Raw genomic sequence first — 14,280 nt, 5'->3', positions numbered from 1 at the left:
TCCAAATTAGAATTTTAATTGGAGGTTTTGTTTGGCTTTTGAAGAAAATGGCTCCTTTAAATAATAATAATAAAGTGATTAATAAAGTGTTTGTCAGTTTATTTGATTTTGACTCGCAGATTATTGTTATTCCACAGGGTCGAACTGTGTAAGTGTAAAGTCATGTAGGTGTAAAATTAAGTGATAAAATGCACAATCTTGAAAGGTCCAAATCACACGTAAAGAAATACCCAGTCGTTTAATTTAACAGCTTAAGACTTTCACATCCTCAAACGGTTTGTAACACTAACACTGTATTTTCCTTTTGTAACAGGTTGTGATCTGAGTCACGAGCACAAACTGTTATTACATTTATTATTACATAATTATATTACATTATTACCGTTTAAAAAACATCAATTCTGACAAACAAACGAACAAAATAATAAAAATAAATAGTAACTACCCGCCCCCCCTCTCCCGTGTGTGTGTATGTGTGTGCACGCAGGAACGGACGTCCGCTCTGAGCCGCGCACAGCCTTGTGGGTAATGTAATGTGCAGACGTTAGTCGGTCACACGCGGGAGGAGAAATCGCTGGTTCGTGTTTGTCAGCTGGTGCGGCGGAGTGTCTCAAAGTGCGGCCGGACGGGTGTCATGTTCATGAACGCCGCTTCTCTGCCGTGTTCCGCATTAGCAACAGCGAGCTAACTACGTCACTGTTTCTACCCGAAGCGCAAACATGAGCCTGGACGAGCACTCACTGCAAGCCCTGTCCTGGAGGAAGCTCTACTTGAGCCGGGCTAAACTCAAGGCGTCTAGCCGGACATCGGCTCTGCTTTCCGGCTTTGCTATGGTAAAGTAAAGTCAAATCCACCTCCCTCTTCCCGTAGCCCGTGTTTACGTGCACAGAAAGTTTTGTTTACTTGTTGCTGACCCCCATGTCGTCCTTCTTTCTGTACCAGGTTGCAATGGTGGAAGTGCAGCTGGACACCACCTATCCGTACCATCCCGCCCTCCTCATCGCCTTCAGCGCCTGCACCACTGTGTTGGTGGCCGTCCACCTCTTCGCCCTGATGGTCAGCACCTGCATCCTGCCCAACATAGAGGCGGTGAGCAACGTCCACAACCTCAACTCAGTGAAGGAGTCTCCCCACGAGCGGATGCACCGGCACATCGAGCTGGCCTGGGCTTTCTCCACCGTCATCGGCACATTGCTCTTCCTGGCCGAGGTGGTTTTGCTCTGCTGGGTCAAGTTTCTGCCCGTGAAGCCCCCCAAGCACGACAACCGCACTGTTTCCGCCGGCGTGGCTGCTGCTATTACCTCCACCTCCATCATGGTCCCTTTTGGTTTAATCTTCATCATCTTTGCCGTGCACTTTTACCGCTCCTTGGTCAGCCACAAGACTGACAGACAGTTTCAGGAGCTGGAGGAACTGTCCAATCTGACCAGACTACAGAACGAGATGGACCACAGGGGGGATTCATCCATGTTACAGTCTCCAAGTTCAGATTTCCCTTAAAGTACTCGTCTCTAGCGGGACTCTGCTTATAACTGGCATCTGTCTTTTTTTTTCTTTTTTTTACTGGAATGAAGACATCTCACCTCCTTGTGAAGGTTTTGAAGAGTTGTAGTTGTGAAAAAAAACACATTTAATGTACTGTGAACTCACAAATCTGCTGTAATGCATGAGATTTTAAAATCTGAAGGGTTTGACAGTAACCCCGGTCCTTGACAGAAAACATAGAATCCTGTCTAATGCCTGCTGGATGTATTTATCACTTCATTGTTAGTAGCCAAAAAGGAAACTGTGATTGTTTGTTACTACTCTTAAGTTTTGTGTTAATCAACTATTTAACGTTTCCTCATTTTTGGCTCTATACTTTTGCTAAACCTTGTGTAATGCCTGCTGTTTGCGTTGTCTGACTGAACAAGTGCCAAAACTGGAGTACACTATGTTTGTACAACCTGTGGTGTTAATGAAAACATATACTTTTTTTACCAAGGGGTGTAATGTTTAGGAAAAGTTGTGATATTACTGATAAAGTACATTTGTAAGTGTGGAAATGTGCCTGTGATTCATCTCTTTCATCAACAATGATCAAAGTTTGTGCTTGGGCTTCTGGGTTTTCTACAGTAGGTGGCGTACTGTTTCTGTAGTCTCAGCATGGTGCAGCTGTCTGGTGGGAGAGTTTCTATTCTTACCTGCCTTATAATACCCACGTTGTTGTATTTTTATCAATTTAAGTGTATTTGTAGTACATCGTCTCAAATTGGAGAGAGGGATTGCACACATTCTCATCGCTGTTTATTGGAATCACAGCCATAAACTAGGAAAATGTACAATAGAATTACATGTTTACATGGTAGAATTATTGTGGGAAAATACACCTTTATACAAACAAAGTCATAAAATTAGCATGCTTATAGTATCCGTGTTATTCCACGAAGTTTTGGTGTCGGGTCGATCTACAATTCATCCCCTTCATCAACACTGATCAAGGTTTGTGCTTTAACTTGGGCTTCTTTTAAAACTAACTCTGCATCCAGCAGATGAACCTGGAAACAAATGATATATTCATATATTAGTTCACATTGGTGTTGTTTATGAACATTTGTTGCATATAAGTGTGGGCAGAATCTTAAGAACTATAATAGATAGATAATGTTTGTTTGTCGTTTGTTCGTGTCCTACAGTCGCCTCCAAATGAGTTCAGACATCCTGGATTTACATAGGTTGCTTTTCATTTCAGTCAAATGAAATTAGCAGTTTTGTTTTTTTATTTGCATTACCTTACAGCACTAGAAGGCATGAAAGGAACCAGCCTAGCACCGCCCATAATGACATCATTAATGATCAAAACCCTAACTCTAACCCTAAACCCTTGAAATGAATACAACCACCCTCGCAACCCCAGAATACACTCATATGAGAACACGTTGGCGAGCAGCTCTAAAGCAGAAAACGAGCTCCATTTATTTCCAAAGATAAACCATTTGCATCATGCAGAAGAAAAAGGCGACTCAGCAAGCTGCAGTGCAAAGTGCAAAGAGAAACTCACAAAAACTAACCCTCACAAAAGTCAGCTAACAATTACCTTATATATGCTTTTCCATTATAAAGTATTAAAAGGTCAAATGTGTGCAGCTTCAGTAGAATGCATACCTTTGGAAATGGGTACTTTGAAGGTGTTGGTGCCTCGTCCCTTCCAAAATCGGAGAGAGCTCCACATTTTGCTATTCCGTTCACCCAAACGCCTTCGTAAAGCTGACCTCTGCTCGCGTAGCAGAACTTCCCTGTACCGTTCTTCTTCCCATCCTTCCAGGTGCCGTCGTACCAGTTTCCATTTGCTTTGACACAAGCTGGGAAGTCATTACCTAAAGCTCACTCTATTCATTCACCAAACTATAATATGTTTTAGATAAATATAGACATAAAGCCATAAGCTCACCCAGTTGAATGACGCCCTGCCCGTGACTCTCATCCGTCATCCACTCGCCCTCGTAAACGTCTCCATTACTGTAAAGCATCCGGCCATATCCACTCCGAAGACCTTCACTCCACTCCCCCTCATAAACAGCAGAGTCCTTGTAGAAGTGTGTTCCATATCCCTAAAGAGACCCCCACACACACAGACACACATAAACATACATAAGATGCACCATATATGACAGAATGTTAACGTGCTGCATTCAAGTGTGCATGTGTGAGATACCTACATGTTTTTTGCCATCTTTCCATTCACCACAGTACTTCCTCATGTGCTTGTTGGTTTCTGGCAGTAACACACTGCAGAGCCCATATCCATCAGGTTTCCCAGATTTCCACTCTCCTTCATAAATGCAACCGTTCTTCTTCCAAGTTTGAGTTCCAATCCCTTGATAAACCAATAAACAATCAATCAATAAACAAGCTGATGCGCCAATAGCCAATTCCATGTGCTGGTCAATATCTCACCGTGCTTCTTGCTGTCCAGCCACTCTCCTATATATTCATTTCCGTTCACAGAGTAAATTGTGTTCCTCAGACCACATTTCTGAGCTTTTATCTCCCACTGTTTGGACAAAGGTCGACTTTTTGGAGGTGTCTTAAAAAACGGCATGACTTGCTCTTGATTTGACAAACAACCTAAAACATAAACAAACATTACATCCAGGAATCACAATAGCAGTCAACATTTGAACATATGAACATTAACCTCATATATGAAGTATTTTGCTGAGAATGTTAAAACCAGGTAAGTTTGTAATTAAATTGTATTTAAATGAGCTAACTAGATACTAGACATGAGATACTATTAGATACTAGTATGAGCATATTATACTCACCAATTTAGGAATGTAAACTCTCTCTCCAGGCAAAGCAGTGTCACATTGGCAACGTACTTAAGAGGATTAATGTTCAATTAGTCGTGTAGTTCAGCAAGTTACCTGAGAAAAAACATGTTAGAAGCAGATCAGGTCTTAGCGAGGCGCTGTCAGTAAGGACAAACTGTAAACGTTCTTGGTATCCTAGCAACTGTTGCTGTCGCTGTTTCCTGAAACAATTGAAACGTTAAGTTATTAATTAGTTAGTTTAGAAAATAGAGCAAACGTGTGTTTGAGACACACAACGAAGACATACGAAAATTTATTAATTTGTTGATTATCTACAGGTGAGCTATGTCTACGTAAACTTCCGATCACCGTGACGTAACCTATTAAACAAGGAACATCAATGAGACAAAAACCAAATAAACACATACATTGCGAAGATTATCCAAAAACAAAACACAAGTGTAGCATTTAACAGTGTGAAAGTAAATGTCGAAGGAAAATATTGAATTAAAGAAAATTTAAATTGAAAAACACTTCTTGAAATTATAATGTAAATCATCGGTATCATGCAGACAAAAGGATTTAGATTAAGATAATGCCTCTGCTGATGATATTCATGAATTTAAAATGTTATTATCATTAATATTAGTTGTAGTAGTAGTATTTGTATCATTATATTATAATTAATAAAATTACTTGGAAAAATTATTAAAGACAATTAAGTGTCCGTTTCCATTATCATAATCATTTAAATTATTATTATTATTTTGCGCAATTTCCGTTTCCAGTAATAAACGAATGCACAAATGGACGTAAGACTCATCCTTTATTCCAAATCTTCGCTGTTAAAAATGTGTAGTTACATTCAAGAGCGGCCGGAGTGTCGGTTCCGTAGTGAGTACTGCGCATGCGCTGTGCTCGCTGGCAGAGGCTCCAGAGTGAGCGTGTGTGTGTGAGTGTGTGAGTGTGAGTGTGTGTGAGTGACAGTGAGGCGGACCTGCGGGGACACATTCGGAGCCGTGAACTTCCTCATCTTCTGGACCGACATGTTCACGCCGAGACTCCAGACGGAATGGGAGGAGGTCGAGCAGGAATACCAACAACTACAGGTAACACAATCACGTCACAGGCGCCGGGGGCTCAATCTTCCACGGTCCGGGTCGTGGAGGCACTCGTAGATGATGGTCCTCGCAGCAGAAACAGACGGAGAGACAGAGAGACAGGCAGACAGACGGACCCTTGTGTCATCGATCTCCATCTCTGATCCTTTAACATCTGCGATCGTCTTCTCACTTCGATCACCTTTGAGCATCTGTGTGTGCTAAGCTAGCGTTGGTAGCATGCTAACAACACACTGCGTGCTTATACTAGTGACCTGCGTGACCCGGATGCTGCAAAAGTTACTTTTTAAAGCGGAAAACGCGATTTTGCTCGCACGCTAACATCACTGTGGCTGAATAAACGCATCGTCATCACCACAGCAACCGGCTCGCTCACGTTAGCTCACTAGCTTAGCATGAGGTGACATCAGGAGAGGGTCGATCAGATGACGGGAAAGTCTATTGACTGTCTGTGTCTCTCTCTCTGTGTCTGTCTCTCTCTCTGTGTGTGTGTGTGTGTGTGTGTGTGTGTGTCAGAGTGAGAAGTGGAGCTGCAATGCCATTAAAAATCTCAAATCTGGAGCTGCTCCATAGAGAATGAATGAGGAGATGATGATGATGATGATGATGAAGGTGGCTGTCATCATTATCATCATTGTAGTCTCATTATCCAGGGAGAGAAAGTGACACGTTGTGGTGCAAAACGGTGTTAGTAGTGATTTAGAATCTGATCTGATCTTCTTCTCCTCTTCTTCTTCTTCTTCCTGTCTGTTTGCTCGCTCACTAGGAAACTCATAAAGTTTACAGGCAGAAGCTGGAGGAGCTGACGACGCTCCAGTCCACATGCAGCAACGCAATCAGCAAACAGAGAAAATGCCTCAGAGATCTGAGACGCAGTTTGGCCAAGTAAGTGTCCACAGACCTGATCCATCAAAGTGATCAATGTTATTGACAGAGTCGATTACTCACAAGTCAGGAAGAACTTTAAACAACCAAATAAAGACGGTTAGGATTTAAATAGTGATCCTTTCGAACCAAATTCCCATTCTTACCTTCATATAAACAAGCTGCCTATCATAACAAATGTAACAATAATACAAGGATTGGTTATTTTTGTTGGTAATCAACACCGAAGGATCAATCAATAGTCTGTGTTTCTTTGGTTTGTTACTCTCTGTGTCACTTTCATACATGTATACCAGAAAAACTAAAGGTTCTGATCCCTTTCTGTCTTCTTCTTCTTCCACAGGTGTGCAAAAGGGAGCGACGACAAAGAGTTAGATCTGATATCGGACATCCGGACGCAAATCAAAGAGAAAGAAAACGTCTTCTTTGACATGGAAGCATATTTGCCAAAGAAGAACGGGTGAATGCCGCTTTTTAATGTCGGAATTCGTGCCAAGTGAACGTTTCCAATTGCAACACACGTAGTGACCTTGTGTCTCCTTGTGTCTCCTTGTGTCTCTCTGTCAGGCTCTACCTGAGTTTGGTCCTGGGGAACGTGAACGTGACGCTGCTAAGCAACCAGGCCAAGTGAGAGATCCTTCCTCAACTCGTTCTGCTTTCTGAAGTCGCATGCGTCTCTTTCGTTTTGACCAACGTTTCCGTTTATCCGCACAGGTTTGCGTACAAAGACGAGTACGAGAAGTTCAAGCTTTACATGACCATTATCCTGATGTTCGGAGCCATAACCTGCCTCTTCTTCCTCAACTGCCGGTGAGTTGAATTTTCCTCCTCGTCATCGTCGTGTTCTAGCAAAATCTGAAAATATGTCTCCATCTGTCTTTTGTCTTTCTCGTTCAGTGTCACAGATGAGATCTTCAACTTCTTGCTGGTGTGGTATTACTGCACACTGACCATAAGAGAAAGCATCCTCATGAGCAACGGCTCCCGGTAACGGTCACGTCCCGTGTTTGCGATGATGTCACTGAGAACAGAACATCTGAAAATAGTTTTGAAGACGTTTTGTTGTTTCTGTGTCTCTTTATGTCGGATGGGGTCTTCAGGATTAAAGGCTGGTGGGTGTCGCACCATTACGTGTCCACCTTCCTGTCAGGCGTCATGCTTACCTGGTGAGGCTCCACAGATTTCCGAAATGACACATCAACCTTTTTGGACGAATATATAGAAAGTGTACATTGGGTTTGTTATGTCTACTTGCGTCTCTCACAGGCCAGAGGGTCCCATGTATCAGAAGTTCAGAAGCCAGTTCCTCGCTTTCTCCATCTATCAAAGTAAGATTTGCTCACGTGGTTAGTGGGGGGGAATAGTGGAGCTAATGGACACGGTGTGAAACAAACACACAGGGCCGTTGCTGCGATAAGACGAGAAGGTCAAGGGCGGGATCAACGTTTGTTACATAACAGTTGGAATGACCTTTTCAACCATGTTCATATGTTCCTGACCTTTTTGCTTCATGTCAGTAAAAAGCAAAAGGATACTGAACACCAGAGCACAAGGGTGAACCATGAAGGCACCATGATGACATAGGAGCATGTTTGGGCCTGAATGAAGACAGATTGTAGCATGAGTCATGGCAGCAGTTTTGGCCTAGAGAAGAATTCCAGCACACGGTCACATATCTGTGACCGTGTCAGTGACATTTCTATGAAAGCAGCTGTTCTGTAATTGATGTGTTTTTGTGTCCCTGCAGGCTTTGTTCAGTTCCTCCAGTATTACTACCAGAGCGGCTGCTTATACAGGCTGCGAGCTCTGGGCGAGAGGAATCAGCTGGATCTCACTGTGGGTTAGTTGTGTTCTATTTTCGGCCGCATTCATTTCAATCCGCTCGGACCTCTCGAGACCATCTGTGACAGCGCGTCTAAGGAAATAGGCGAAAGGTGAAGACAGCTGTGACAGATGTCAAAGGCGTCCGGCGGTTGACTCTGGCAACCTTCTGTTGTTCTGCCTGATTTAACCCCCCGAGTTCTTCTTCTTCTGTGTCTCTGCAGAGGGATTCCAGTCCTGGATGTGGCGAGGTCTCACTTTCCTGTTGCCTTTCCTCTTTTTCGGCCATGTAAGTTGAAACATGCACTTCTTTCCTTGCGAAGAGGAGCAGAGTTATTATGACAGCGTGTGTGTCTCTGCCTTTCCTCCACAGTTTTGGCAGCTGTACAACTCAGGGACCCTGTTTCGCTTAGCAGGACATGAGGACTGCAAAGAATGGCAGGTGAGGATGGCGGATACGGGAATAAAACGGAAGTTGGGTGATGTCACAGTAGTTTCAGACACAGAGGCGGTGATTAGAAACCATTTGTGCATCGTTCCTGTCCACACACACACATATGGGCCTGTGTTCAGAGTACATGATGGAATACACATTACATAGTTGGATTTCTGTGATGTCTGGTGTTAAATTTTGGCTGTATACTTTCAGTTCCAACACGTGACCTTCTCCTCTTCCAGGTGTTCATGCTGGCACTGACGTTTCTCGTCTTGTTCCTGGGAAACTTCCTCACCACGTTGAAAGTCGTCCGCCAGAAATTTCAGAAAAACCGGGAAAAGGTGCAGAAGATGGACTGAGAACAAACTTGAAACAGACAGATGGGAACTTCTTTTAACGGCCAGTAAGTGTGAAGCAAAACAAAAAACGCACAAATCGCTCGACAGACCAACGACGGGGGGGAATCCGCCCCAGAGACCCGAGCTGAGACCACCGATCCCCTCAGGCTTTGACGACTGCAGCGGCACTGGGTCGCAGGCAAACAGTGCTCTTTGCTTTTTGCTTTTTGCTGCACAGTTTTTGTAACCTGAGGGGCGAAAACCACTGGAAGCGTCCGATCCTTTATACCAAGTGTCAATGGAAAGAATGTGTCTCATTTTGGGGGGAGGGGTGGGGGGTTTTACGTTTGTGTCCGAGCATGAATTGGTTAGAGAGCCTTTGTTCAAATCATATCCGACCAGGAGAGGGCGCCGTAGGTAGCATCCACCCACAGAACAGCGTGTTTGCTTTTTTGAAGGCTGCCTGCTGTCTGTCATGTAGATACTTCATATACTTCTGTGAAGTAGAAACGATCAAACTGGACATTTAAACATGTTACAGCCCCCTTTATTGGGTTTTCTCATCTTTCATGTGTAGATCTTACAGTAACTCCCTCTATTGTGCTATTTTTGAGTGCTGCTCAGTTTTTTCCTTTTTATGATGTCGGTCCACAAATTCAACAACAAAAGCCATGAAATTGAGCATTAACACGGATAAAGAAACGTGCTGCATCGTGTTCCTATTTAATATGTTTAAACTAAAGTTGATTAACTCCTTCACATGGTCCAGGTGTTGCTGGTTTAACTGGCTTCCTAGTTTATGAAGTATTTTACCACAAAGACCTGGATGTGTGATTACTGTACTGACATGAAATCCACACACTGGTACCTCCAAACGTATGTGAATTTAAAAAAATGTTTATTGTGCTGCTATTGCTGCTGGTACTGTAACACTATTATTCAAATTGATGCTTAAAAATAGGCTGGGATTATGATTCTTTTAAATATCATTCCAGTCTATAATTAAACACGTATATCAGCTCATGTCTGTGTTTCTCTGGTTGTGTACGGCGTCAGGTCTCTGTTGCCTTATTCTCCATGCAGCCTGTCACGGCCTGAAAACCTTCCCCGTTCGTTGGTTCATCCAATCCAAAGACCAGTAACTGTTACCACCGCCTCGTTTCCCCCCACAATGCAATCCCCACGCTCCTGAAGACAAACAGTATTATTTATGTCGTTCACTTTTATTGGGGAAGTTGAAGCGTGTGAAGTTGCAGATCAAAACGTTGCCGCGATGCAAACAATACAACTTCATTTCCTCATTTGTATAATGTAGCTGATGTTCAAATGTTCCTCTCAAGACTGTAATTGGTGCCTGAATGTGATCTGTAACATGACAGCTGATTCATTCTCATTCTGTGTATTATAGTTGTTAAAAAAAATAAAATAGAAGCCTAATTTAGATGATGGATACTTGTGTGTGTGGTTATTGTGCACAACACTTGAGTTTTACCATCTGCTGTCCCTTCAATGCTCCTCTGACAGTCAGTCCAAAGCCATTAAGACACATTCGTAAATTTAAACACTAGTGGGCGCTGTTGGTAAATATAAGAGACCTCCTTCAAGTTGGCACAACTAAATGCTGGGGGCGATTAAAGCCTCAATGATCCTGATTTATTGAACATCTCGCTAATATCAGACAGATAGAGTAACAAAAGAACGATTCCTCTGTTATATTAATAAAATATCTGCAAACAGTGCAAAGCTTTGTCTTAAAAAATATACACGTATATAAAAAATATTAACAATTTATATCTCTGACCCAACATGCATTTGCAGGAGGCACCTTGTTGATGTAACTAAAAAGTAAAAGATCTTCATGATGAAGACACGCGGCTCATTGCAATTGCAAAATATCGGAAGTCTTTCCTGTTGCATCACCACCACAGGCTCTACTAACTGTAAAGCAGCATGTGTTGATGAAGGAGGCAGGAGCAGCGTTTTTCTGTACCTGCGGTCGTGCAATTGCTGCCATATATCTGTTCTCTGGATGAGTCTCTGTCCTCCTATCAGCCTCACAAAACCTCACACGTCTTTTTCCTCCTATTGTTTCTTCGTTTACGGATTGCTGCTAAAGCGGTTTTGGTGGCCTCTCTGAAAATGTCCTCCACGTTCTCTTGGTGCTTGGCCGAACACTCGAGGTAGAGATCTGCCTTCATCAGCTGTTGAGTCTCCTCACCCTGTGAAGAACCATACATTACGTGAGAGAACGACCAAGAACTTCCAACTTAAGTTCTACTTGTGACAGTGCAGACATCTCCTTGTACCTGCGTGTAAGTGACAGGAGCCAGATTCAGAGCCTTTAACTTCCTGGCGCACTCTTTGTCCTTCCTGAGGTCAGTCTTACAGCCAATCAGGATAACCGGAGTGTCCCGACAGAAATGCCTCACCTCAGGGTGCCACTGGGTACAAAAGTACATATTTAAGAGTTTGTTCTTTTAAACAACAACTTTTCTCATTAATCAGAGTCCAAGCACACTTTTGAAGAGCCGTTGCCTGCAGGGGGTCAAAGTTCGCGCACAGACTTTGTCAGATTAGTTAATCATATGTTAAAGATTACAGCCAACACCTGCATTCCAGCCTCCAACAATCATTAATCAAAATAAACACAAAGCTGAGCCACAAACCCGAAACTGGAGCGAAGCTGTGGGACTTGTTGTTTCTCTGTACCAGCGTGGCACAGAGTCAATACACTGCAGCAGCCATTACCTTGATCGCCACATTCTCAAAACTGGTGGGGTTTGTCACATCAAAGCAGACTAAAACCAGATCAGCGTCTTGGTATGACAGAGGGCGAAGTCGATCATAGTCATCCTGTCCTAAAGGAAATAAAAGCAGAGGAACATGACAAGTCATATCAATGTCAGGATCAGTTTTCTCACCAATCTGAATGCACCAGCCGGAACATAGAGACAAACGTTGCTCTGTTGGTGTAGACGTAAGAAACCACATCCTGACTTCAGCTTCCTTTTCTGCTGAAGTGAAGCGCCTTGCTGCAATTGTGCACAAGATAAGCGGCTAAACTCAAGAGTACTACGCTTTTGGGTAGAATAAAATGGCTCCAGTTCACATAAAGGCCCTTGAGCGTAAATGCCTCACTTAAATGCAGAACGTGTTGACGTGGTGGCGATCATGGCCTACAGGAAACATCAAGAAAGTTGTGTTGTATCATAATATCAGCCCTGAACTAATATTGGACAGTGCAGAGGGAGAGAATGATAACAGATTAAGTGGAATTTAGAAATAATTTGCCTATATTATGTCTGTTGCAATGTAAATAAATGTAAGTAGTACCATCATCAGTTAGTACCTCACTGACCTGAGGTATCAAATCCCCCTACACACGGATATTTAACTTTTTGTTTCATCGCAGCACAGTCTTCAAATTGATTCCATTACTGCTTTTTAATAACACGCAAACAAGTCCAAAAACGCAGCGATGCTCTGCCTGTGACCATGGCATTCCTCTTCACGACAACCTTTACCACTTCCTCTGACGGAAGTGCTGCGGTGGTTTGCGTGGAGCTATGTCAGAAAAATGAGATGAGGAGAGAGAGAGAGAGAGAGAGAGAGAGAGATGGCCTCGACGATCACGGTGGTCTCGGCGATCTCTACGGCCTCTGCGACAGAGCACCATTTCCCCCCCCATGATTACATCGGCGTTCACCTTTGACTTGTGCTGTGTACTTTTAATCAGAATGTTCACACTCCACTGAGCAAATTGAAGTCCTGAGGCTCCAGACTGAATCACTGATGTTCACTGTGTGCCATCTCACCGGCTGTATCATACAGGTTGAGCTGGATCTCCTTTCGGCCCATAGAGATGGTGGTGACATATTTTTCAAACACTGACGGGGCATATTTCTGTTTTGGACACACAAAACAGAAAAAACGTTAATTTGAAGTTATGATAAAGTTGATGATAAATTGTGTTACATTTCCACATAAAATGATATCGCTGCTCCAATGTTTCTCAGTATAAAATTCAGGTTTCATACAGTGACACGTGCAGTATTTTTTTTTCTGTGTAAATTGCAGTACATGAAGCTGAAGTTACTCTTACCTCTGGAAAATCACCTTTGGCATAAACCATCAGGAGAGACGTTTTCCCACAGCCTCCATCTCCTACAATCACAATCTTCAGTTCTTCTCTCTTTTTGATGGTACCATTAGCAGTCCCGGGACACTGTTGTGTCATTTCGCCTCAGGATAATCCGACAATTTCCAGAGAAGAACAGGGCCGAAAGTTACTCCCCCCAGACTTACATTAAACGCATGACAAAGCCTGATAAATTAACTTTGGCGAAGGCCGAGATGATTTACAGGCAGTGTCAAGCTAGAGGAACAGAAGAGCCTCATGTTTCAGAAGGTAACTCATTTTGTTCACCGCTTCCTGTTCCTGTCACATTCGAGATTGTTCCAGTTGACCCCAGACACTTCTCTGTTGTCCTATCGTCACTGAAAGCATCTCTGTGTCACAGCTACAACAGGCTGATGTGAAACAGGTCGGGTCTGGCTGCTCCCACAGCACTTCCTCTAATGCATGCTGGCCTGTTTCGCGTTCTGGGCGGGGTTCTCAATCTGAAGCTCTGCCTCTATGGGGAGATGTGTGTGTGTGTGTTATAATCGTATGCCGTTAACATAAACTATCACTAATGAAAGATTTCTATAACTCCCTCTGTGAAGTCATGCATGTACAGCGAATAGAAGACAGTAATATACTGTATGTGCACATGGTTCATCTAAGCTTGTAATGAGGATATAAAGTAATCCCACCATTTTAGTAACTATGAATGAGGCAGGACTGGTTCTTCTTGGATGAAGCAGTGATAACTCAGCTACCTCACTGCTCTCACATCTATCATATTTGCTTCAAAGTGTATACTTTCATTACATTGTGGCTCCTCCATCCTTTTTAAGTCCCACATGAATATTGAATTCTCATTCACAGCCATTACTGTAGAAATATAAATCATTACTTTTGTTATTTATGGGGTTTCAGGTCCTGAACTGCAAATGGATCCAATCCTTTATTTGGTGAGGAATAACAAACGAGAATGTGAAACCAGCCAAACATTCAGACAACTGCTGAAACATTCATGCTGCCGAACCATTACAGACTTCGATTGAATTCTAGTATGATGTATTCATGTATTAATTGGAGGAATGTACTATATTTTGATTTCAGATTCTCATGAAACATTCTCACGATGTTCCTTTCTTTTAATTACTCTGAAAGCTCAGATGCATTTACAGTGAAAGCCGCCAGATCCCACACTGCTTCTCTTCTACTGTTCAGATATGTGCAGCCAAACACTCTATATAGGCTGTATACTGGGTTACAA

At 42.9% G+C, this 14,280-nt stretch overlaps 4 protein-coding genes across 5 annotated transcripts; 2 read left to right on the top strand and 2 right to left on the bottom strand.

Annotated features, from left to right (window-relative positions):
* Window positions 1-529: 529 nt before the first annotated feature.
* On the top strand, window positions 530-1,764 carry orai1b (ORAI calcium release-activated calcium modulator 1b). The gene is made up of 2 exons (XM_076163499.1): window positions 530-833; window positions 943-1,764. The coding sequence occupies exons 1-2, from the start codon at window positions 720-722 to the stop codon at window positions 1,498-1,500; spliced, it is 672 nt and encodes a 223-aa protein (XP_076019614.1). The 5' UTR covers window positions 530-719; the 3' UTR covers window positions 1,501-1,764.
* Window positions 1,765-2,139: 375 nt separating this feature from the next.
* On the bottom strand, window positions 2,140-4,503 carry morn3 (MORN repeat containing 3). 2 transcript variants are annotated; one of them, XM_076163497.1, is made up of 6 exons: window positions 4,308-4,503; window positions 3,937-4,107; window positions 3,699-3,856; window positions 3,431-3,590; window positions 3,145-3,341; window positions 2,140-2,537 (listed from the first exon to the last, which is right to left on the bottom strand). In XM_076163497.1, exons 2-6 carry the CDS (start codon window positions 4,079-4,081, stop codon window positions 2,448-2,450), a joined length of 750 nt encoding a protein of 249 aa, XP_076019612.1. In that variant the 5' UTR covers window positions 4,082-4,107; window positions 4,308-4,503; the 3' UTR covers window positions 2,140-2,447. The 2 variants fall into 2 exon arrangements, with proteins under 2 accessions (XP_076019612.1, XP_076019613.1); XM_076163498.1 differs by having other exon boundaries at window positions 3,145-3,329.
* Window positions 4,504-5,202: 699 nt separating this feature from the next.
* tmem120b (transmembrane protein 120B) lies at window positions 5,203-10,322 on the top strand. Its single transcript, XM_076163858.1, has 12 exons — window positions 5,203-5,404; window positions 6,183-6,301; window positions 6,645-6,761; window positions 6,869-6,928; window positions 7,016-7,111; window positions 7,199-7,288; window positions 7,402-7,467; window positions 7,568-7,629; window positions 8,049-8,141; window positions 8,347-8,411; window positions 8,496-8,564; window positions 8,801-10,322. Exons 1-12 carry the CDS (start codon window positions 5,342-5,344, stop codon window positions 8,915-8,917), a joined length of 1,017 nt encoding a protein of 338 aa, XP_076019973.1. The 5' UTR covers window positions 5,203-5,341; the 3' UTR covers window positions 8,918-10,322.
* On the bottom strand, window positions 10,099-13,463 carry rhof (ras homolog family member F). Its single transcript, XM_076163860.1, has 5 exons — window positions 12,999-13,463; window positions 12,712-12,799; window positions 11,645-11,754; window positions 11,203-11,337; window positions 10,099-11,115 (listed from the first exon to the last, which is right to left on the bottom strand). Exons 1-5 carry the CDS (start codon window positions 13,131-13,133, stop codon window positions 10,951-10,953), a joined length of 633 nt encoding a protein of 210 aa, XP_076019975.1. The 5' UTR covers window positions 13,134-13,463; the 3' UTR covers window positions 10,099-10,950.
* Between the last annotated feature and the right edge of the window lie 817 nt (window positions 13,464-14,280).

The sequence above is a fragment of the Genypterus blacodes genome, unplaced genomic scaffold, assembly GCF_046128005.1.
Source record: "Genypterus blacodes isolate CSIRO-AG114 ecotype Tasmania unplaced genomic scaffold, CSIRO-AGI_Gbla_v1 ptg000133l_1, whole genome shotgun sequence".
Classification (NCBI taxonomy): Eukaryota; Metazoa; Chordata; class Actinopteri; order Ophidiiformes; family Ophidiidae; genus Genypterus; species Genypterus blacodes.
The sequence above is the reverse complement of the archived record's forward strand: the minus strand, read 5'-3'. Positions and strand labels throughout refer to the sequence as shown.